Raw genomic sequence first — 25,407 nt, forward strand, 5'->3', positions numbered from 1 at the left:
TGCATCACAGTGTTCCATTGCATCAGAAGCGGTTTAGTCCTGCTGGCCACATGACCCAGAAAGCTGTCTGTGCACAAACACCAGCTCCCTCGGCCTGAAAGCGAGATGAGCGCTGCAACCCCATAATTGCCTTTGACTGGACTTAACCATCCAGGGGTCCTTTAGCTTTACCTTTTATATTGCTAAAGGACAGCAGTGTTTAAGTAGGCCCTTATCCTTCTGGGTCCTTTTGCATCAGGTTCCCACTGTCTACTTTCCCCCCTCAAGTGTATTGCAGCCCAGATTAGATTAATCCATCTTAACTTTTCCTGCTGTTTGTAATGAAGGCCTAACAAAAGCGAAAAGTGCCACAGCAGACAATAGGTCTATTTCCCCCATACAAAAGCAAGGCAGATAAGTTGTACATGCTAATTATATGCTGAAAGGCTAGAAGACGTTTGTCAGATCAACTGGAATCTGGCATAATTGTTTTGAACAGATGATTATGTGTCTAGTGTTAAAAGAAAAGAAAGTCAGCAGATGACTTTTTTAAAAAAAGAAAATAAAACTTGTAAGTCTGAAAAGTAATTACATCTTCAGTAAAAGCTGTGTGTGTGTGTTAATTATAGAAGGAACATGCATACCATTTAAGATAAATTCTTCAGACAAAAATGATAGGTATTGTTGCATAATCATTTCCATTTTTCCAATTGATACAAGCAAACATTTGCCTTCTTCCGTTTCTCCTGCCATGTCAGGAATAATCCTTGTGAAGTCAGCAGATTCACACCACTGGCATAAGAAGAATTGGGAATTTGCCTCCCCAAACATTAAGATATTCTCCAGAGGCCTGGATTCTAGGACTCTGTCCAAGTGAATGAAGTAAGGTAGCTGACGACCCAAAGACAAGGCCTTTTCGTAAAGGCACCCTTGTTATGGAATAGCCTCCCCAAAGAGTCTTGCCTAGCACCTTCTCTATGTTCCCCCCCCCCACCAAAGCTTTCTAATTGTGTTTTAAACCCAAGCAGTAAACAATTTAGGCTTTCACTGTTGCAAGGCAAGTTGTCTATGCTGAGATTCCTGCATTGCAAGGGGTTGGATAAGATGACCCTTGGGTCCCTTACTACTCTACACTTCTATAATTGTATGATTATGTACATCATTATGTATGATTCTTTAAATATTGCCTTGTTTGTGAGCAGTTTGAGGAGCATTTATAGATGGGTGGCAATGTACATTTAATAAGCAAGTAAACAATGAAAAAAATAGTTTTTTATTGTTGAATTTAATTATTGTGTGTTATAATTTGCAGGACAGTGACAACACCATCCCTGGATTCGGCTACCATGCTTGAGGCGAGGGTTTTTTTCCAGGCTTGGGTGAATCCTCTTTGGCTTCACCTGGGCTCAGGAAGTGGACCCTGGTCAGTCTGTGCAATTGGCCAGAGGCAGGCCAGTTGGAGTGCTGTCCCTGCCCCTGGGGCAGGTAGGATTGAACCAACAGGTTTTGCTCCAGTCTGCCCCATGGGGACTTAAATCCAGGGCCCTATTCCACCTCCAGACCACACAGCTTCATCAAGGTACTGGGTTTCTTCAAGATCAGGGATCATCTAATAATAACTCAGAAATCCAGGTCAGGTTCATTAGTACTGATCCTGGATTCTTTTCTAGCGAAAGATGAAAAGCCACTCTTTCACAACCGCCCACGCCCCATTAAAAATACCACGCCTAAGCCATTTGGCCAGTGATACAAAACACTGATGGTTGTCAGAGGATTCCATTGTCATTTCGGAAACTGCTCACCTTAGGTTCAAGGTGCATAAACTGCAGCTACCTTTTCTCCACCCCACCCCCTTTTTTTGCTTTACTCTGCATGAGGATGAAGTTCCTTTATAGTCAGACCATTAATGCATCCTTTTGTAACCTTGGTGTTATCTCTCACCAGTACCTTTTCTTTCTCTGCTCAAAATCCCTTACGTTGTTGAACTGTGCAGATGTCACCTTCGGCACAGCCTACTCTGAGAAGCCACATTGTTAATAAGACAGGGATTCTGGGGAGGCAGCATGATGTGTGGGGGAGCATGATTTTGTTATGGAAATGGGAAACACTGCTTCGTTTGTGTTCAGTGCCTGAATTTGCAAACCAAAGCAGTTTAAAAATAAATAAATATGCAGACATCCACAGGAAAAGTAAATACCATTGCACTTCTCTGAGCAGTGAGAAGTTCCAGTGGTGAATCACCTACCACTGGAAGGCTCCCTTTGGAAGGAGGTCCATGGAGGGTTAATGGCATTTCAAAAAAATGGATACTAGGGGTAGGACTAAAGGTAAAGGTAAAGGGACCCCTGACTGTTAGGTCCAGTCGTGGCCGACTCTGGGGTTGCAGCGCTCATCTCGCTTTATTGGCCGCGGGAGCCAGCATACAGCTTCCAGGTCATGTGGCCAGCATGACTAAGCTGCTTCTGGCGAACCAGAGCAATGCACGAAAACGCCGTTTACCTTCCCGCCAGAGCGGTTCCTATTTATCTACTTGCACTTTGACATGCTTTTGAACTGCTAGGTTGGCAGGAGCAGGGACCGAGCAACGGGAGCTCCCCCGTTGGATAAAACAACACAGATGGCACAATGAGTTCATGACACTTCAGCAGGTTGTTCAGCTCTTCCTCCTGCCAGATCACACAGGCAGCCACAGAAATCCACCCCCAGCCAGCCTTTGGATGTTTTGGACTACAACTCCCATCAGAAATAGCACTCTCAGCCCCAGCCAGCATGACCAGATTTGTAGTCATAGACACTCAAAGGTCACCAGGTTGGAGAAGACAATTGCCTTACTATACCAATACCCAACTTCACCTGATTTGTATCCCTGGAGACATGTGCATTCCCCAACCTCACCCAAATTGGCAGATCCAACATCTGACTTTCACTGAGATGAGAGGTCTGAAGTTTTTTCATCTGAAACCAGGCACACAGATAAAAGCTTAAGACTTGAACAGTCTCACCCTACAATTTTACTGTTCGGGTCTCGGCTGCTATTCTTCTTATTCCAAAATGTTGTCTTCTTTCCTGCCCATAAACTGCTTCCTTCAGCACAGGTTTAAAATACCCACACAAGGAATTGCAGAGCACCGTCAAAACAATACCAAAATATAACCAGACAAGCCTGTTTTGAATACAGATCGGTCTTGGTTATTTCTAGCTTTTTATAGGCTATCCCTTGCATTATGATTACTTCTTCAGTTTATATTTGAAAGATCAAGGACTGTTGTCATTTCCTATTTTCCTCTTCTATGTGATTCCTCTAAACCCCCTTCCATCCAACAATATTACATCCGTAAGAAAAATAAAAAATTAATATTTATGGCACTAGTGCCACATTCCCAATCTACATCTGGGAACAAGGCATCATGAGTTCTCTAGACCTTGGTTCCCAATTGGTGGTCTGTGGACCCCAGGGGTTCCGCATAACCCACCCAGGGGGTCCGCAGCACAATTCAAATAACAAAAAGTACCATAGAGATATCAAATTTTTCAAAAGCAGGGGAGTACATGGTTTGGCTTTTGGAAAAGAGGGGGTCTGCAGTACTTAGCTAACTGGGGAATCCACTGGGCTCTGTGCCATTCTGTTACCAAGGAAAACTTTTAAGGATAGCCCAGTTTAGGCATCCTAATAGAGGATGCAGAGTAGAGGGTGCTAGTTCCACCCCCAATGCCATATCCAACAGTGTTGGAGTCAGCCATGCTCAGTCCTTAAACCTGGGCCTTTTCAGAGGAGAAGCAGGGCCCACCAGGAAAGTTCCCCAACACCAGTGAGCCTAAGGAGCCACTCTGTACCTAGACACCCCCAGAGCCACCAAGCAGCAGTGGAGCTGGTGAGCCAAGCAGACCCCCAGCTGATGCACTTGAGGCTTTTTGGAAGTAGGGGAAACTTTATGAGAGCACCTGAATGCCAGGAAAGGGTGAGGCTTCCAGCTCCTACATAAGCGCTCAGCCTGAGCTGTCTTATTGTTGAAGCAACAGCTCCAATGCAAAGTGTCCCTGAAGTGGGGAAATAGACAAGGACTCTCCATGAGTTGGGAGGGATGACTTCAACTCATTCAACTCTTGATGCACACCACTTCTATGGCTTCAGGCTGTGAAACAGTTTATAAATCAGTTAACGAAATTAAAGGAATAAGTGAGTCACCTTTTGCGACTCGTGTAGATTCCCCACACAGCATGGAATCCTTATCTCTTAGTTTTCTAAATTGCATGAGGAGCCTAAATGGGTATAAAAAGCTTCCCCACTGCAGACCTCCAATGCGTGCAGGTGAGGATGCTGCTGACAGGATGTGTGTCAGGATGCTCTTCCCAGCGTCTTTCATGTGATTCTTAGAATGGCCACTTTATGTAGGCATCTTAGGCTGGCCATCCTATCTAGCATGCATTACTTGCATGCACAAATGAGCCCCCTGCCACACATGTCAATAACACAGCTCACATCTCACCTTAGCAACAATGCTTTTTGACAAAGTCAGCTCACAAGCATCAAGCAAGGTGCAAGCACCCACAGAGGCCCCAGAAACCAATTGCTTTGCAGAACTCTGACTTGACTTATTGCCATGTTTTATTTATTGCAGGCACAGCTCTTTCTTTCCTGCAGAACGAAAGGATATGAGGGATTTTGTGTTGTATTTTAACAATCTTTATCTAACAACACCCAAACAAACTAGCAAACAAAAACAAAAAAAAATCCAGCCAGCAACACGCAAGCTGTTCCCCACCCCCCTCATCTCTTCAATTTTTCAGGAACTTTTTATAATGCTTGGTTAGCTCTAAAGCAGATCTGTTTTAAGACTTCACACTTGGGTAGACTATGCCACGGACCTTGAAGAGGGAGAGTTAGTAATTCCTGACGACTGAAATCTGTAATCAGGAAGTGGAAATTCAGGCTAGGCTGTCTCAATTTTGGGAGGACCTGCACAGTCTTATGCAAGTAAACCTTCTTCGACTCAAATGGACCATTTATGGACCAGTGGCAAGCACTCCTGAATGACCCCAAATGAGAGCAGCTACCCAAGGACACTCCTTTGCTTCTAAGCAGCAAAATGTGCTGGTAACCCTACATATCCCATGTTCTTTTTCAGGTTGCACAGACAACTTGACATTTTTACCAGACTTCTAGTTTCCTTTAAACTGGGGTGGGGAAATTCAGGTCAAATGTGGTTCTCCTGGTCTTCCTACCTCACTCTAAGGACTTGACTTGGCTTTCCTCCTAGGCCACACATCTGACTGGCCCCACTATGCATCCTCCTTGAGACTTTTTTGCCTGGCTGGAATGTGTCCTTAAACTTCCATAATGCCTTCTGCATTCCTGGATGGAGGATAGAGAATGTGTGCAGAAGCGAATCTACAGCACAAAAGCACGATTTGCACTCATTTCCCCATCAATTTTTGCCTCTAACCATGTCTGCCCCAGGCATGTGCCCCCCCCCCCGGTTGTACGGAGGGGGATGTGGCCTTCAAGCTGAAAAATGCCCCTGCTTTAATCAAATTTCTCAGATGTTTTGCCTGAAGATCAGCCACCAAAATATCAGTGGCAACCCCAGGATTAACAAGATAGCAATTTGCTTGGTTCTACTTTAAATATGATTTGGTCCACTGGGTCAGATGTGGAAGCCAGTGGTACGTGGAAACACTTACTGAGATGTCAACAGAATCAGCCATTTTGGTATACACACTTGGTATAATGTACTCCCTCCCCCCTCCAAATGCTTTCACTTGTACTCTAAAGTTTATTTTCAGCATGTTTTTGATGCTTTCCCATATATACAGAATTAGTTGCTTTATCAATGTGCAAAAACTGAGTTATACACAGAGGCTGCTTAGCAGATCCCTTTTGGCAGGCTTTTCCAGAGAGTAATTTCCTACACTGTAACTAATTAGGGTGCACTCCTAATCCTACTTACCCAGCTGTAAGCCCCACGGAATTCGATAGGACCTTATTCTGAGTAGACATGACTAGGATTGCACTGACATGGTTAGGATTGTAAACACTGAATCCAATGCCACTCCTACTCAAAGTATACTAAGTAATAAAGTGGAATGATGTGTGGGTGGTCCAGTATAAATCCAGCATGATTGCACTATTATTGGACATGCTTAGGACTGTAAACAGAGGGACATGGAATAGAGGTCAACTTGTTGTTCTTACCAAAGAGCAAGTCAGTACCAGAGGCTAATCAGAATACAGAAAAACACCCTGGGTTAGGAAGGCTTCGCCACTTAAGCAAGGCTCACCTGCAAAAGGAAGTTCTTATCTACTCCTTCATGCCTAGAAAGATCCAATGTTCAGTCTGAAGAACCTCCCAGAGTGATTCTAGAAGGTTCTTCAGTAAGGATGCTGATACCTGAAGTTCAGTGGTTCACCACAGGGGACAGTCCTACATGTATATCAGCAGTTCCAGACTGATCTCCAGTGCTATGACTCATCCGCCACTAGGATGTATCCTTCATAATTATTGTAGTTGCCAGAAAGCTGGGACACTACAGGAGATCAGAACCCTGTCCAGCTCCCTGTGGAGACTGGATGCAAGGCAGCTTTGAGCAGCAAGCAAAGGACATTGCTCTGATGGATTGTCCGGAGCCAACTGTGCGGCATCCATTTGCATCCGAACACAGATGAAATCAGCTCCTTGGTCTCAGCAACTATCATGCAAAACTTTAAAGTTTAAATCAGTGCAGTTTCAAAAGGTTCAGTCTGCCATCTTGATTCAAAATGGTGTCCAAATGTCTTCAAACCTAGACGATCTCATTGATATTTCAAAATTTCAATATTTTAAAAAGCAGTATCTTAAGAAGTGCCCAAATGCACAGTAAACAGAAAAACTAACAACTTTCTAAAAATTTGTAGTAGTAGATTCATTGTGGTTTGTGCTCATGATGGTACTGGGTGGGGCGGTTATAAACAATCCCAGCTTCAACACTGTTTGAGCCTGCTAGAGTTTTAGGGTGGTCCTGCTGCTTTGTTTCCAGTCCTTTAGCTTTTCATCCCTCAAATGTTCTGGGGCTGGGGAGGATTGTCCCACTTTTGCCGTGGTATAGCGCAAGAGTACCGCTCTTGGATAAGCATTGCAGAACAGCTAATAAAGTGGAATGGTTTGTGGAAGACCAGTGTAAATTCACCACTAATGCCTTATTATCGTGACATAGTGCAGAATGCACTCCCCTCCCCCCCAAAAAAAACCCCCACCAGTCTGGAGGGGCCCTAACTGGAACAGCTTGCAAACTGATTCTGTTTCAAGGCATGGGACTCAATTTCACTGGCCGTTCTAGTGATGTGGTTCTGACAAATGTCTCTGTTACCCATTGTTCTCCCTTCTCTGTTAGATTATTTTGGAGCCACTGACAGCAAAAAACCCCTGTGTGACCTCAGAGCCTCCTGAAAACTGCAACAACGGCTCTGTTATTGTAATGAAAGAGAAACACCAATCCCCACATGTAGCAAAATATTTTTAGGATGGCTATTTACCTTCTATAATTCATCAGCTAAGTACAACCCCTCTCCAAAGCCCTATGCACTGAGCAGGTTTTTTGACAAAACAGCATTTGATGTTGTTAATAATTAGCAAGAAAGGTCCGTGGAGACTACAAGAAGTATTTGTTCTCTGATTTTTTTTTGCTCTTCTTTTCTTATTCTACAGTGACAGCAGAATCATGCAAAATGGAAGTTAAAGCTAAATTAGAAGCAGCTTATTTCATATATTACTTCAACGAGGTGATATTAAACCTGTAAACACTATAGGTTTAATGTATTTCTTAATTACACTTACCTCAGGGTAATGTGCATTGGTTCTGCCCCCGCCCCAATACATACCATGTTCTCTCCCCACAACAACCCTATGAGGTAGGTTAGGTTGAGAGAGATGGATGCAATTCACACATAACACTAAGAGTACTCAGCAATATAAAATTGTGACTGCTTTGCGGCTGGTCATCCTGCTGCTGAACTATCCAAAAGCTAAGCCATGGTTTGTCTTAGCATTTCACCAGAACCCATACACACGATTTGCCCCACTTTCAGCCAATGTTTGTTCTTGGCTCACCACCCATGGTTTTTCTGGGGAAGACAAATTGTCAGCTGAGCTTAAGGCATAGCACTAAGGCTTAGCTACAGTTAGCACAACACGAAGATGGCTAGGGGAGGACTGAAAGAGTTTCAGTTTCCACTGTAAGTACTGTACTCACATGCTTGTGTGTTCATGTGTATGCCTGAACTGAGCCATTGACTAGCCCAGGGTTACCCCGTGAGCTTCATGGATGAATGGGGGTGTTGGATTTCCCCTTGTCTCAGCCCAAGGTGCTACACCACCGTTACCTCTTTCAAAGGAACCTTATGGCTTATCAACTGGGCTAGGAAACTGGAACAGAGAATCCTTAGCATTCCAAATAAATTCCAGGATTCTTTGGAAGAAACCATGGCAGGAAAAAAATTCTGCAACACCAACACACATTGGTAGCCCACAAATTTCAGCCTTCTCCAACCTGCCCAAACAGCTGCACTCCAGATGTTTTGAAGTATAAAGTCCCATCAGCCCCAGCCAGTATGGCCAATAGTCAGAGACAATGAGAGCTGTAGCCCAGCATTTTCTGGGCTGAATACCAAGTGGCTGAAGCGTTTATTGCCCTTTTCCTGATCTGTGGGACATTAATGGCTGCCTTGGGGGCCAAGGAGGACCTTACTGAGCATATCTTGCATGCTATAAAATGGAAGATGAGGTTGAAATGAATTGTGATATTACGTTTATTATGCTAACCATATTGTTATATGGTGAATTTTAATTATGGATGTTTGAGTGGAATAGATTTATTGTGCAATTTAATTATGTATGGTTTTTATAATTGATTTTATAACTGTAAACTGCTTAGATGTCATTTTGGCATATAAACGGTACATAAATTAAATGATAATGATGATCATGCAACTTCTCCACTTTGGCAAAAAGCTCAGAAAAGGATTATAGCCACATTAGGACGAAAGACTGAACACAAGAACCAGTGGTCAAAATCTACCAGTTACCACTTCAATCCATTAATTGCATTAAGATTCTAATGAGTTTTAAAAGCATGGACTACATCCTCCATCATGCATGACCACGGGCCATGATGACTGGGCTGATGGGAATCAAGAGTCCAAGAACAGATTATCTGCCCCTGTCTACTTAAACAACTTTGTCTTGGCCTACTTCCTAAAAATATAAAGGCATGAGTTCTGCTAGAAATTCTTGGGAAGGAATTCTATTATTGTGGTGTCAACACTAAAAAGACCCTGCTTCATGCTATTAAGGAATAATCTCATAGATGAATCTATCAAGGGTATGGAATCTGTGGCCCTCCAGATTTTGTTGGACTCACAGCTCCCATCAGTACCACCCAGCATGGTCAATGGTCAGGGATGATGGAAGCTGTAGTTCAACAACATTCAAAGAGGCATAAGTGGATGGAACATGAACCAGTGCATTTCCACTTGACCTTAAAACCTGAGTGGGAGACTGGGGGGCATAGGGGAAGAGGCCCCCTTACAGACCCCATTCCCATGTGATCTGACTAAGACTTCATGTTCAGGGTGAAAACTGACGCAAACACTTCCACAACGGTTCCTTGATAGAAGCTTTAATTCTCGGCATCTGTGAACTCTATATAACATCCTGAATTCATTTCCTTTACTCTCATAATACCAATCTATCAGGCAGGTCTTAGCCAAGCTTGCCATCAAAGGGTGAACATGAAGAAGCAGTAATTGCCATGACCTCCAAGAAAAAAAGCCTGGAATGCTCCAATTTAAAACATGGTCATGTTCTGCAAAGTGTCTGAAAGTGAGATTGATAATATTCTTGAAATGCAGTCATTTTGTCAAAATGGAAGTAGCTACATTTTCTTCCCTCTGCAACTCGGAATATGATTTGGGCAAAAGGACAACCCATTGCAGTTAGCAGAAAATAAATGTGATACATAATGTGACCTCTTTCTTTGTTTAAATCAACCTTTTTTATTTCTGGTAAGGTGTCTTATTGATCCATCCCCTCAAAACATGCTTTAGCCAGGCTTTCCCTTATAATATTTCATCACTTTTCATTTGGATGCTTAAGGTACCAGAGATAAGACGGGCTCAAATGCAAGGCTCAAATGCAAGGCTACTCTTCAATGGGGCTGCATTTATTCATTTAAAATATTTATATAGCACCTGTCAGGGAACTGACATCGGAGCCAGGAGTGGAGGCAAGGCTCCCAAGCGATGCCGGAGAAGGGCCCAGCAGGGAGAGAGGGGACTCATCGGCTGGGGAAGGAAATCAGCGTAACACCAGGGATAAAGGGGGGCGGATGGGGGAATCGGAGAGGGGGCTCCAGGACTCTTCGCCGGAGACCAGCGGGGAGAGCACAGGTCCTCCGCTACCCACACCCACCCTGCGCAGAAGACTTCCGCGCAGGGAAAGTAGGCGTAGACTTGGCGTCAAAGAACTTCTTTGCTGGAAGAAGTTCAAGAAACGCCCACTGACAGATTCTGCTAGCGACTGAAACAGCCACAAAGTGAAGGGCTGTCCCGCCAGGAAAAGGTTTAACCAGGCAACCGCGCCAAGAGTGGCGGCAACTTATGCACGAGCAACCCCATATAACCATTACAGCACCCTTCATAAAAGATGGATTCCAATGTGGTTCTAAGTTAAACAACAATTTTAAAATACATCCCCAGCAAAACCATAAAGCACAGAGGCAATTGCAGCCAATGAAAACTCACAAATAAATCGTATTCCAAAAGCCTGTGTTTCCCCTATGTTTTGTTCATAACACATTGTTCTGTCAGTCATTACTGTACAATAATCAAGCATAGAGAAAAGAAGCAATGCTCGCAAGTCTCAACAGGGATGGGCAAACCTGTCAGTTTCAGTATCCCTCCGTTACTCACTTTCCCAGTCTTCAGTGCTGTTCTCCACATTTCCACATCAGTTTGTGGGCTATTTTAGCGCAGATTTTTCCTAATATGCATATTTTTTTGTATTCAATATTGCCAGATAGACACTTCTTTTGCAAAGCAATCCCCTCTCATGCAATGTTTATTACTTCTGCCAATATATTCCTTTTTCCTGAACGCTTTACCCTAATATTTGTACACAGTACTTAGCTGGAGAATTGAAATTCAAAATTCAGAGAAGTGTGGATTTTGATGGATGGATATGTTTCAGCTTGTGCATTGTTTTTATAAAGTGGACATTCCCACTCACTTGGGGCTCCGTGGGAGCAGAGCCTGCTGCTCAGTCGCAGCCCAGCTCATGCTCACCCTTCCTTATGGCAGGCTGCCTCATACCAGATTCATACCCACTGCATTGGCCATACCCTACTTGCATGCGTAACCAATAAAATTTGTGGCCTATTTCAACTCAAAATACCAATCTCCTGTGTTTATTTCTGTGTCTTTCTGGCCCTTGCTGCACCTATGACAACAGGCTAGATAGGTTTGCATTTAAATGAAAACTGAATGGAATTTCTCCCCCATCTCATCATCATCATCATCATCATCATTTTATTTGTATGCCGCCTTTCCATAGTTAAAACAATGCTCAAAGCAGCTTACAACATGACAAGATATCCATGTAAGAACAATATCTAAAGGCAAATATTGGTTGGTAAAAATCAAGTTGGACTTGAATCCTTTTCCTATTAATTATTATTCGATACCCACAACATCATGCATGTAATCACCAGATTGATTGGCGCTTATAGGCCCCATTGTCCTAAAATGTCTGGGCTTTGCACCAGGTTGGGAAAAGACTGGTCTAGGAATGCTTGGGTATCTCACCAACCACATTGGGATATTTGAACAGGATGACAAGCTGCCAATGCTTCATTACTGTACTATGCAGAGACTGGAGCATGCGAAGGTTCCCCTCCTGATGACCTTGAGATGTAAGGAGATGAATTATTGTGGCTTCTTTGTCATCTAGAGATGAAACACCAGTGTCAGTGGCCCTAGCAGTAGAGACGCCTCATCCTAATAAGCAAAGCCTTCTTTTTTCCTATGCCAAAGACATACTGCCAGGGGAAGCGGGGGGGGGGGGGGACCTCGCGCACTACAGCAGTATAATATTTAAGCCTTACAAACTCTTTATTAAATGTGACAGCAACATCTGTAGCAGCTAGAACACAGGCAGAGCAAGGAAGCAAATAAAGCTATTTAGAGGTTTGGGGAAAGTAGCATAGTTTTAAATATTAAGTAGTCTATCCTGAGCTGATAGGGGTATAAAAAAAATGGCAGCCAGTCAGAAACTTCAGAGGGTGTCGAAGATCAAATGTTTTCTTTCATTTCCCTTCCTCTCTTCTTCATCACATGTCTACCCATTTCCTTTGGAGGGAAAAGGAAAATTTTCAAAGGTCTGTATAGTTAAAGCTGTGGTTTTCCCAGTAGTGATGTATGGAAGGGAGAGCTGGACCATAAAGAAAGCTGATCACCGAAGAATTGATGCTTTTGAATTATGGTGCTGGAGGAGACACTTGAGAGTCCCATGGACTGCAAGAAGATCAAACCTATCCATTATTAAGGAAACCAGCCCTGAGTGCTCACTGGAAGGACAGATCCTGAAGCTGAGGTTCCAGTACTTTGGCCACCTCATGAGAAGAGAAGACTCCCTGGAAAAGACCCTGATGTTGGGAAAGATGGAGGGCACAAGGAGAAGGGGACAACAGAGGATGAGATGGTTGGATAGTGTTCTTGAAGCTACTAACATGAGTTTGACTAAACTGCGGGAGGCAGTGGAAGACAGGAGTGCCTGGTGTGCTCTGGTCCATGGGATCACGAAGAGTCGGACACGACTAAACGACTAAACAACAACAAAACAACATTTCTAGACCTTGCTTAATTGAAATGGATTTATCTGCAGATTCTCCAAAGTTTCCTTGAGCCAGACCCAGGATGCACTGACGGGCATTGAACCGAAGAAGACCCCTGCTGGATCTGAGCAAAGGCCCACCTAGTCCAGCATCCTGTTCTGACAGTGGCCTACCAGATGCAGGAGCTGAGTGCAAGAGCACTCTCCCCACCTGTGGTTCCCAGCAACTGGTGTTTAGAGGCATTTCCTGCCTCCAACAATAAAGGTAAAACAGCCATCATGGTTAAGCCACTGGAACAAATGAAAGCTAGGAAGGAGGATACTATTAATTCGGGAACCCTTTGACTGGGCAAGCCTTGGTTAAGGAAATTTAGTAAGGGGGTTGCGGGAACAGGGTTGGCTAGTAGAATGGGGGAGCTTCCATGCCCTGCTAGCTTTTTTAAAGTACCTGTGCAGTCCCACAACCCTATATCAAATTCTTCTTATCCAGCGGAAATACAGAGTACTATCAGCTTATAGAATCAATCATCTTAATGGCCTGGGGCATGAATTATTGAATCTGTGAGATGAAGAGCATAATCTGAGGGGCGAGGGGAGAGCCAATCCGATTCCTTCATGCTTATAAAACACTTCATGATCCACAATTTCACATTCACTGATGATGCTGATAATGACGAATGTGATTATTTTTTCGCCACTTGAGCTTCTCCTGGTTCCTTGGCTACCTGGTTCATACCCAGGACCTATCCTGCAACTCCCTTTAGCTTCCATCCCTTCTTGTTTAGTAGGTATAACAATTAAGACATCACCTATGGTGTGACAGATACCGTAGTCCAGGGTTGGGGAATCTGAGCCCTTCCAGGTGGGGGTTGGCCTCCCATCAGCTCCCATCGGTGCAGCAGAATTTGCACCAAACTGCAGAAAGTTTACAGATCACATCTGTCAGATAGCAAAAGGTCATCTGCACTGCTTTGCATGCACAAGGTCCCAGTTTTGATCGCATGCTATCTCCAGGCAGGGCTGGGGAAAACTCCCTGCCTGCAACCCCAGATAGTTACTGCCAGGCAGTGTAGACAGTACTGAACTAGATGCACCCAAAGCCCTGGCTCTGTTCAAGGCACATTCCTATGTCCCAAGAAACATAGATGTGATTCATCGCCAGCATGCAAATACAGAACGAACAAAGCATATCCATATGTCAACCAAGTATATCGGCAAAGCACCTGAGAAATGCCTGCAACTCAAGGAGATTAAATGTGCTTGTGTGTTTTTCACCTGTCCTTTCATCTTTAAAATTGCAAAGGACAAAGCCAGCATCTGTAATTTATTAGCATCTGCATGTTGGGGAGGATCATGGGGAAACAACAGTTGCCTGCAGCGATACCAACTAGTGCTCTGATCCTGTCACATCTCATATGCCAGACTCCAGGTTTAGGCTAAGTGAGATCTACTTCTCACTGAAATGGTAAACCTGGCTCTGGGCTATAATACTTCAGACTGCAGGGGGAGGTTATCACGACTGGATACTCTTTATACAAAATCATCGCCATCCCTGCAGACAGAAAATTAGCAAGCCAGAGAGAAGAGTTCTTATCCAGCCTATTTTTCCTGACATGCTATGTACAGAGCTTTTCTTTATATTGAGGAGCATCCAACTTTCAGTCATAATTATCTGTAGTCTGCAGTGGAGCAGCCTAGAAACATAGAATTGGGAGGAACCTCAAAGGTCATCTAGTCCAATGTCCTGTCCATGCAGGGCACCCACTACTACACAGAGGCTCTGCTGCTATGCTCCGCTTAAGAGATTGATCATATCACTGAAAATTAGGTCTTAGGAGCTGAACTGGAAGTCTGACCTGCTGCATTGTCAGGAGCTGCTGAACCTGTGTGTGTGACTATGTCACCAAGGACTCAGCTATACAGCTGCAAATAAAATGTTTTAAGTGTATTTTAAGTGCACTATACAATGTGACACTTGATGTTGAGCCTCATGGAAAATTCAATGTATTTTCAAAATGTTTTATATGTGTGTAGATTCCACCCAAGTTACAAACTACATCTGATATGGCATTTTTCAGAAGCGCCGCCCCCCAAAAAATTTTCTTTTCCCCACCCTAGTAAGAAAAGAACTTTTGCAGAATTTTGTTCCACTATTCTCCACCATTATTGGGGTGGGCGGGCACTGCTATTTTCCACCCATACTGACCCAGAACAATAGTAGGTCTGGGGTGTTGTGGAGGATGCAGAATGGTGGCCGGTTTTCTAGCAAAGATGTCACTTGGGCTGCCACCACTGAATAAGAAATTACGGCAAAAGATATAATACTGTGCCACTGGCAACAGTAATGGTGAACCTCAGCTCCAAGAGCTTCTCAGAGAAAATAAGAAGAAGCTGATGGATCCATCCTATACTTACAGTAGTCAACCCAATTCCCCTAGGAAGACCACAAGCGGGCCATAAGCACAACATCATTCTCCTCACTTTTCCAGCAGCTAGAGGAATCATTTATACATAGGAATCATTTATACCTTTTGTCCTTGCCCTAGAGAAATTCAGTGAACACCTCCCCCCAGTTTACCCTTCCCACAAACAGGGTGGAGAATTTGTGCAAGAGTCCATTTGTGCAAAGCTCTATCATCTGCTGATTTAAGACATGAGAGCAAGGGAATTAAGTTGACTAAAGAAAGTGATGGAGGAACCCATCACAGTATGATAAAAGAGAACATTATTTGCCATTCTAATTACTTTGCATGTTCACAATACAGGCAGGCAGCTTGGGAAGCTGTAAAGCAAAGCACTCGGAGTAGCTGGGTGATATATAATTCATAGACTGCAGCATATTGCTACATTTCTCATTGCGTCTTTTACAGTACTTCTAAGGGAAATCTGGCATAATACCCCCCTCCATTTGTCTTTTGGAATCATTTCACATCAACGAGCATACAAACAGCTCCTACTCAGTCAACAGGCACATCTCTTATCTTTATTGACTTGGGTACCAAAAATTAAAGAGCAGCTTTTATTGAATCATCCAGAACACTGACACATTTTCTTCTCAATAACTTTGATATGCTGAGGTTGTATATTTCTCTCTCTCCGTTTTGAAGTCCATCATTACCTGCAAATGAACACAACTGCTTACCCTGCTAATTTACCTGCCCATCTTGCAGGCAGTATATTATCTTGATGAAGATGGGTAACTTTGCCTACCTGCCTCCTGTTGCATAGGGAATGGCGGAGTGGTTCCATTTCTTCTGCTACAGCAGGGATGGGGAACCTGAGGACCTCCAAAGGTTGTTGGACTCCAACTCCCATCAGCCCCAACCAGCATGGCCAATGATCAGGCATGATGGGAGGTGTGATTCAACAGCACCCAGAGAGCCACAGGTTCCCTATCCCAGTTCTACAGGGATGGTTCACCTGGGCATACTCAGCGCCAAACAGTGATTGTGAGATCAAGCAAAGTTGGTAGTGGCTAGAATGCTGAACTACGATCTGGGAGACCAGGCTTCAAATCCCCATTCAGCCTTGAAGCTCACTGGGAGATTTTGAACCAGCTGCCATCTCCCCATCTAACATACCGTATTTTTCGCTCCATAAGGCACACCGGACCATAAGGCACACCTAGTTTTTAGAGGGGGAAATCAAGAAAAAAAATATTATTTCCCCCCCAGCCCCAAAGAGCAAAGAAGCCAAGACAGCGAGCAGGATGAATCGCGCTCGCTGTCTTGGCTTCTTTAGCCTTGCACAGCCTCTCCCGGCTGGAGAGGTTGCGCGTGGCTATGGCAATTCCCCCACCTCCCGCAAAAGCCCACAGGAGCCGCACACCCTTTAAGGAGCAGGCGGCTCCTGCGGGCTTTTCTACGAGGAGGGAGAAGGGACTGACTGGCCGTGTCAGTCCCTTCTCCCTCCTGGGGAAAAGCCCGCAAGAGCCGTGCGGAGCTTGTGTGCGGCTCTTGGGGGCTTTTCCTGCCTGCCTCCCCCCTGCATTCGTTTCATAAGACGCACACACATTTCCCCTTACTTTTTAGGAGGGAAAAAGTGTGTCTTACGGAGCAAAAAATACGGTATGTTGTTGGGAGGATATCATGGAGAGGGAGAGATGCATGTATGCCTCCTTGAGCTCCTTGCAGGTAAGGCAGAAAGTAATAGTGGTAGTAAAAGTGATACCAGAAACAGAACTGCAGAATAGCCTTGCACAATTTCACATTGTTTCTCAATGGAGTTGCTTCACATATTCAGAAGACTACAATTCACCAGGCATCTCCTCTTCACATACTCACAACCACCTGATGTGATTGCATGCAGCTGCAGCACATGTGCGCTTCAGTTCAGAAGGCACTACCCATACATGAGAAAAATACAGTGGTACCTACGGTTAAAGACGCTTCAGGTTACAGATATTTCAGGTTACAAACTCCACTAACCCAGAAATAGTACTTTGCTTCAGGTTGAGAACAGAAATCGCACAATTGCGGCACGGCAGCTCTGTTGTGGGAATGGGGGATCTCCTATCCACTCTCTGCACCCTTAGCAAACTACAGCACCCATAATTCTTTGGGAGAAGCCACATCTGTTCAAAGTGGTATGATAATGCTTTAAATGCATAGTGCAGATGCAGCCTAAGTCTCTGATCCATGACTAGTTCTGTTCAAGTGTTATATTATTCCTGTGTTCACAATACAGTGGTACCTCGGGTTACAGACACTTCAGGTTACAGATGCTTCAGGTTACAGACTCCGCTAACCCAGAAATAGTACCTTGGGTTAAGAACTTTGCTTCAGGTTGAGAACAGAAATCGCACAATTGCGGCACGGCAGCAGCAGGAGGCCTCATTAGCTAAAGTGGTGCTTCAGGTTAAGAACAATTTCAGGTTAAAAACAGACCTCCGGAACAAATTAAGTTCTTAACCCGAGGTACCACTGTATAGGCAATTGACCCTGCCTTAGACACCTGTGGCATTCACACACATACCACATCTGGAATCCCACTGAGTTCAATGGCATTTAATCCCAGGCACAGAGAAGGCAGCCTTAATATTTTGATCCAACCCATTGGTTCTTGTGCAAGATCATAATATATAATAGCAGCACTATATTTTAAAAAAAAATCGACCTGAGAAACGCCACAACATATCTAAATGCAAAAAGCACTGAATATTTCACACGATGACTCCTCTATAAAACCACATATCCCAACTCTCCATATTTACCAGGACCAGTCTCTAGTTTCTGGCACTAGTCCTAAATCACAATCTCTATGTCCCCTTTTTTGAGAAATGTAGGGAGAAGATGTACAACTTCTTGACTCTATGGTGTCAGGATCAGTCCCTGGCACCTCCAGGTAGGGCTTTGAAAGATTCCAGGCTTGATTGGTTGCCTCACCTTGACTCATAGGTGGGCCAGCCCTGGAGGAGATTCTCCCATCAGCCTCAGTCAGCACGACCAATTGTCAGGAACAATGGGATCTGTAGTTCAGCAACATCTGGAGGGCGATTGTTTCCCCAACGACCCTCTGCTTCATGTGTGGCCAAAGTGGTGCCCTCCAGATGTTATGGACTGCACCTCCCACCATCCTTGACCATTGGCCATGGATGTGCAATGCTACCACACTCCTCCCCTTGCACTCTGCGCTTCTTTTACCTATCCAAGATGGTAAAATGTTGCTGAAAGTATTTGAGCTGCATCTATTCCATAAGAAGAGCAAAAAGGTCCACAGTTGAATTCAAACTCCCCATTTAATATTTTCCCTTAATAGGAAGCTGTTCTTGCCAATTTAATGTCAAACAGATGGGTAGGAGGAAGGCTTTGGGGATGTTGAAGGAGCTAGGGAGAATGTAGCTTTGGTAGCCATTCTTTTTGGGGGAGAAAAGAGATATTTAAGGTGGCCATGCACCCTACATCAGGGAGAATAGTCATCTGTCCAAGGACAATCCTGGTTCTGGGGAGCTGCCTGGATGAGATAAAAACCTATCAGTAGGGAGAGTAGGGGGAGCCTTGAAGCTACCCACCAACAGGGAGCATCTAGACACTAAACTAAGTAGGGGCACAGGGCACAAGGGCACAACCTTCCTCACTGTGGTGGGATGTATTGCATTTCTTTTTAAATCACAGTGGTCATTTCTAGTTTTGCACCTAGACAATAAATTAGCTTATTCAAATTTCATGCAAATTGCTGCCATCTGCACAAAAGACAGCTCTGTGAAATATTGGGGGGCGGGGGCACATCCTACATAGCACTTGAAAATAAGATATGGATGGTGCAAATCCCAGCTGCAAAGAATGCCATGGTCGTTTCTCTGCCATCTGTGTCATCACTTGACCTATTTCTCTGTTGGTAATGGAAGCAGCTTTCTTTCAGAAAAATCAAAATGGTAAGCATTTTGCACCTTTATAAGAAATATGGTAGAGCAAATGCTTGCAATTACATCCTGTCAACTCATAGGGCTTCCAGCGTCCTGTGGGTGAAAGCTGGGATGAGTCAGGTTCAGGAGGTGGAGCCTGATGGGTGTTTCCCCCAAATTACTGCTCAAGAGAATGTTTTAAAACTGTTTTTAGAATGTTTGTGACTGTTAGAATGCTTTCTAAAATGTGCTCTTTATTACTGGTGTATTTGCTGACCTAGGCTCCCTCAGGAAGAAGTATAATTTAAATGGATATATAATACCTCACATCTAAGTATGGAAGAGTCTGACTAGGTGATCTGTGTGCCTCGTCTGTCTAGGTCAAGGGTAGGCAACCTAAGGCCCAGGGGCTGGATGCGGCCCAATTGCCTTCTGGCCCACGGATGCTCCGGAAATCAGCATGTTTTTACATAAGTAGAATGTGTCCTTTTATTTAAAATGCATCTCTGGGTTATTTGTGGGGCATAGAAATTTGTTCATTAAAAAAAAAAAGTCCTGACCACCACATGGTCTGAGGGACAGTGGACCGGCCCCCTGCTGAAAAAGTTTGCTGACCCCTGGTCTAGGTGCTATCTGCTAATGAGAATCTTCATGGGGTCCACTGGTCTCCATTCTGGAGGTACCTACTTTTGTTCTAAGTCTGACTGGGGAGTTTACTTTGATATTACAGCATGAGAAAGATGCTGGGGTTGAAGAAGATATGCTTGCTTTGGTTTGTCATCCAAACTGGAAAATGGCACTTCCACACCATTTGTCTTTGGCTGAAATGAAATTCAGGCAGATTGCTCCAGTTAAGAAGGGCATCCAATACGGAGCAACTACCACGGCAAATTCCCTCCCAATAACAGCAGGCACAATTTGAAAATTAGGGAATTAATGAGATTTAAGAGAGATTAAATGAACAGGGAGTTCAAGCAGAAGCATTCAATTGATGTAATTGAGTGGAATAATTTGTCATGGCCAGAGCAACTGATTGTTGCACACACAAATTTCAGAAGTAACCGGGCAGTTTAAATTGGCATTTGAAAGAAGACCAACAAGAGGCAGCAATGGAGATGGGACACTGTCTTCTGCAAAACTACAGTGAAAAGTTGGGGCAAAGGGAACCACTTCCTGCCCAGCAGCAATGTCATAAGAATTCAGTGTGAGAATTTATGAAAACAAGTATTCCATTTGTAGTTTTCTGAAGGTAGATGGGAAAACAAGCTATGCATTTCAATAATGTAACCAAGGTGGATCATTGGAACACCTGCTCTAGACATAGGAAGGTGGGTGTGCCACATGCCTTCAGATCACACAGGCATCCCCCACACATCCCACACCTCCAAAAAGACAGGTGAAAAAACAGGATCTTGCTCAGTGGTTTACCAAGGGAAGCTGCTCAGGCAGACTTGAACCATTCTCATTGGTCCTAAGTCTAACACAATAGGTTGGCTATGAAGAGCCAAGTGCAACATTTGAATACTTCTCACCAACGAGACACCCCAAACTGCATATGAACACATATGGTTTTATTAGCTTTATGCACATGCTTTAACAAGCTCAAAATGCTGCACAGTGTCTTCCAACTGCAAAAAAATGGTGTAACAGCAGCTTCTGGAAATGGAGTCCTCAGACTTGGTACAAGGAAGCTTCCTGCATATTCCTGTCTTTCAGGGCTCACTGATTGATTACACAAGGATCAATGAATAGGGAATTCAAGTGCCAGAGATCCCACCAAAACACACTGGGATCTTGGTGCTCGAAGCTCCACCAAAATCTGGAGTTAGCTCCGTAATTAGCTACATTCAACATCAGACTGCTTGTGAGAGCCAAAAACAAAACAAAACAAAAAAAACAACAACCCAGATACATGCAGTATTGGACACCAACAGTGAAGGGGTTTTGCTGAACAGGAATCCTTATGAGTAGTGAGAACTTTTAATTTCAACATCAGCACCTTTGAAATATGGACATGCACCAGTGCTAGTTCTTATGGACTTGGTGGTCCTTTGGCCTGATGCAGCACAGCTCTTGCTATGTTCCTATGTTGATAAAATATTTGCAAATGGTAGGGGCATGGATTCCCAGGCTGCATTTTTATGGGAAAGGTGCCCTGATGAGCTCTACCTCTTTCAGAGAGGTTATCTAACTTAATTTTCTGCTCTGCTTCTACTAGCTGACTTTTGAGTTACCTTGTACTTTTGCACAGGTTATTTGCACAGATGGGCTGCAAATATATTGTATGATGTTCAGTTGATGTCTGGTTGTTTGATGTTCTGTTGATGTGTGTAGTGCCACTTTGGAATGTAAGATAAGGCAGGGTAAAAAAAAAGTTCTAAAAAATCATTCTAGGCATCAGTTTTTCTGACCTCCTACATGTCATGCTCTTTCCCTTCAATTTCACCCCAAAAGATTCTTACCTGTAACTTTGAACTCAGTTGTTCGTCGTATCAGCTTTCCTTCAAATTTTAGCTCACAAGTATAATTCCCACCATCTTCTTCCTGAACATCTTGTATTAGTAGAGTGTTCTCTTTCTGAACTACTAGATTTCTCCACATTTTTGGCTTACACTCCTGCAAAAAACAAAACAAAAAACAAACAAACAGAGTCTTAACTTGGCATGGTAAAGTAATGTTGCATGAAATAGAGCGTCCAGATCAAGGAAAGTAATAGTGGGCACTCTATTCTGCCTTGCTCAGATCCCACCTAGAGTACTGTGCCCTGCTTTGGGCACCATAGTTTAATAAGGATAACAAAAACCTGGAATATGTACAGAGGATGATGACCAAGATGATCAAGGGTCTGGAAACCAAGCCTTATGAGGAACAGTTGGGGGAGTTGGGTATGTTAAGCCTGAAAAATAGTAGACTGAGAGGAGATATGATAAATCATATTAAAATATCTGAAGGGCTGTCACATGGCAGCTTGCTTTTTGCTGCTCTATAGGGGAGGACTGAAACCAATGGCTTCAAGTTACAAGAAAGGAGATTCCAACTAAACAATAGGAAGAACTCTGTGACAGTAAGAATGGACGGAATAGGCAGAAGGTAGTGGAGTCTCCATCACTGAAGGTTTTTAAGCAGAGTTAGAGGATGCTGGACTAGTTGGGTCATTGACCTGATCCAGAAGGCTCTTAGGTTCATCCCCTAAACTGCCCTGACATTGGCAGGCCTTATGGGCACTTCTTCTTTTTTGTATCTGTATAGGGTTCCATTCCCAGTCTCCCACATGTGTTGGCAAAGCACTTATAAGTGTGCCCCATCCTGTTATGCCCCATTACGCCCTGCCCCCGGTTCCTCCCCTGCTTTGCCTCCATCTGGCTCCAAATGGACTCGCGCATTGGTGACCGGACGTCAATTGGACACACCTAAAATGGTCGCCGACTGTAGTTTATCAGCTTTTCAGACCCACAATCTGGTTACCTTTCAAAGCCCTTAGTTTTATCATTTGGGCCCATCAATTATGGACTGGCTGGCAAACCCAACATCAAACTTTTTGAATAATTGGTATGTTTGTTATTGTAGCTACACCTTCTCTGCCTTGAAATTGCTAATACCTCTTCTATTCTTGTCTCACAAAAGTCACGTTAACGACTCCCTGCCCTTCACCTGCCAGTCTGATAGGTTTTCTTTCAAATTTTCTTGTCTATCTTCAATAATAAGAGAAGAACCGAAAGACAGATCACATATTGCTGCCTAAATTCCACCCCCACTTCCCATCTCTCATCCCCCCACTCCCACTCCCACCCCTCAGAGGAGAACAGCTTTTCTATTTAAGCCTTGCTCATTCAATTACATCTTGACTCCTGCACTCAATCCATGTTGTCACAACAATCCTTTAGGCCTAATGGCGCTACGGAAACAGTAACAAAGACCATAATTGTGCAAATCCTTAAGAGAGCCATTTCACGGGCAACATTTCCATAATAAAGAAAACTTACACTATAGTTAAATATAAGGGTTTTGATGGAAAGTATTCCGCCTGGAGCAAATGTTTGGATGTATAAACACAATCATGTGTTAAGTACTGTGGACTGGGCTTTTCCCCTTCTAGACTGATACTTCAAATGGCAGGAAGTCATCTCTGCATAAGACGAATACAGATATTGGGGAAAGTCCATGGCTCAGTGGCAAAGCATTTGTTTTGAATGCAGAAGGTCCCAAGTTCAATCCTATGCATCTCTAAGTAGGCCTGGAAATGACCCCTGAAAGCCTACAGAGCCATTGCCAGTCAGTGTAGACCAGTGTTTCACTGTTTGGGACAAGACCCACCAGTGGGTCTTGAGCCATTTTCAGGTGGGTCTGCCCATGCCTAGTGTCTCTTCAGTTGCTTTCTCCACCAATAGCAGAACTAGCAACTCCTTGCATGCTGAGCAAAGGTGGTCTGGAGATAGAGTGTTAGATATTCTTCTGTGAGAGAATCATTTGTTCCAGAAACAGAGAAGAACAGAAAAGTTTCAAGAAGCAACAGAAGGCTGAGAAGGTTTCGCCTATGCTAGGACGTTTTCTGTGGGAACTGTTCTTTAGAAATGCACAGTGCAACAGGAAGCACTGATAACAATGGTTCTGTGTAGATTCTTGTGAGTCTCTTGCTTGCATCTTGCAGTGAGAGAAGCAGAGAGTCTTAGACTCTTGTTGGACTCTAAGTTTCTTCTTCTTCTTTGGTGATCACTTGTAGCCAAGTAAGATTGTCTTTCATAAACACGGTTTTAACAATGAGTCCGTAAGTGACTGTGGAGGCCAATTCAGGATCCACATGTCCTTCCACAGTGGGGACATTGGAGTTGATCATGGTGTGGATTTGCCAAGCATGCCTTCTTCTTAGCTCGTTTCTCCCTTGCATCCTGAGTTCAAGAGTCTTCAAAGCCCATGACACCTTTGGTAAAGGCTGTTCTCCAGCTGGAGCACTCGCAGGCCAGTGTTTCCCAGTTGTCAGTGTTTATACTACATTTTTTTAGATTTGCCTTGAGACAGTCTCTAAGCATGGCAGTGACAAATGCCTGTATATATTTCCTACCAATATGCTTTTCTGCCTGTCAAGTAAACCTCTACTGAATCTTTATGGCATCCATGTATGTTTATCACCTACTGTGTGTACCTTCAACCCCAAAGATGCTTCCAAAGAAGGAGCTGTGTTGAGTTGTAACTCTGCTGCGTATGGATACTGGCACACACATACAGAGAAAGTGATGCTGGACCTGATCCTACTAAATCATCCATCAGAGGTTGATGGATTGATCCAACATACAGATCTTAGAATCAGAGAATTGTAGAGTTGGAATCTAGTCCATCCCCCTGCAATGCAGGAATCTCAATGAAAGCATCCATAGCAGATAGTCATCCAATTTCAGAAGGTCTCCTTTCTCTGAGAGAAAGGGCCAGGGGTTATGTGTTGAAAGAAATTAGACAGAGAGGTAAAAGGTAAATATTTATCAGCAGCAGAATTATTATAGTGTTAAATAATCTAGGGATATAAATAAAAGAGATAGGAAAGGAAAGCTGTTATAGAAGGAGAAGGTGAATGCAAAAGGACCAGAAGAATGAAAGAAATTGGTCATTTGGTGTGGACTTCTGCAAATAAAGTACAAGCCGAGTATGAAAGGAGAATGGCAGAAGAAATTACAGGAGATGGGTAAAATAAAAAACACTTTGAGAGTAATGCAGGAGTGGGAAGGGGAAAATATAAAAAGAAAGGCCTTCCCCACTTCGAGCCACTGGATCAGCACCTTTTGTCTAAAATGTGGAGGCTTAGTCATGATACCTCCAGAGCAAATGTCTGCACTTAGCCTGAGGAAAACTGAGCTATGGAACTCTTTACAACAAGGAAAGCACTGTTAGTGATGCCAGTAATTTCCAGTTGATTATGCCAAACTCTGCCTCCATGTGTCAACATTTTGTGACTGGCAGGCCTCAGCATTTCCCACCTATCACAAGGGGGACCTGGGGGTAGTACGTCTGTGAATTCCTGTTGTAGACAGTACTGAGACCAGTGGTTCAACACTGTGCAAGATAACTTAATGTGTTGCTGTGAACCTCAAGAGTTTTGCTTGCCACTGTCAAAGAACCCAAACTGCAGGGTTTGTTCTGCCATTGCAAGACCCACTGGGGTAAATTCACAATTTCAACATGCATAAAATATAGGAACCCAGGGGATAGTCTGATGTGTTCCCTTCCCCACACAGC

General features: G+C 43.8%; 1 protein-coding gene across 4 annotated transcripts in view; it reads right to left on the reverse strand.

Moving 5' to 3' along the window:
• IL1RAPL2 (interleukin 1 receptor accessory protein like 2) overlaps positions 1 to 25,407 on the reverse strand; it is a 491,080-nt gene that overhangs the window by 166,790 nt on the left and 298,883 nt on the right. For all 4 annotated transcript variants that reach the window (XM_083595723.1, XM_083595724.1, XM_083595722.1 and 1 more), the window contains exon 5: positions 21,645 to 21,798. In XM_083595723.1, coding sequence (XP_083451849.1) covers positions 21,645 to 21,798 — 154 coding nt within the window. The remainder of the gene's footprint in view (positions 1 to 21,644; positions 21,799 to 25,407) is intronic.

The sequence above is a fragment of the Podarcis filfolensis genome (genome assembly GCF_964270895.1).
Source record: "Podarcis filfolensis genome assembly, chromosome: Z".
Lineage (NCBI taxonomy): Eukaryota > Metazoa > Chordata > Lepidosauria > Squamata > Lacertidae > Podarcis > Podarcis filfolensis.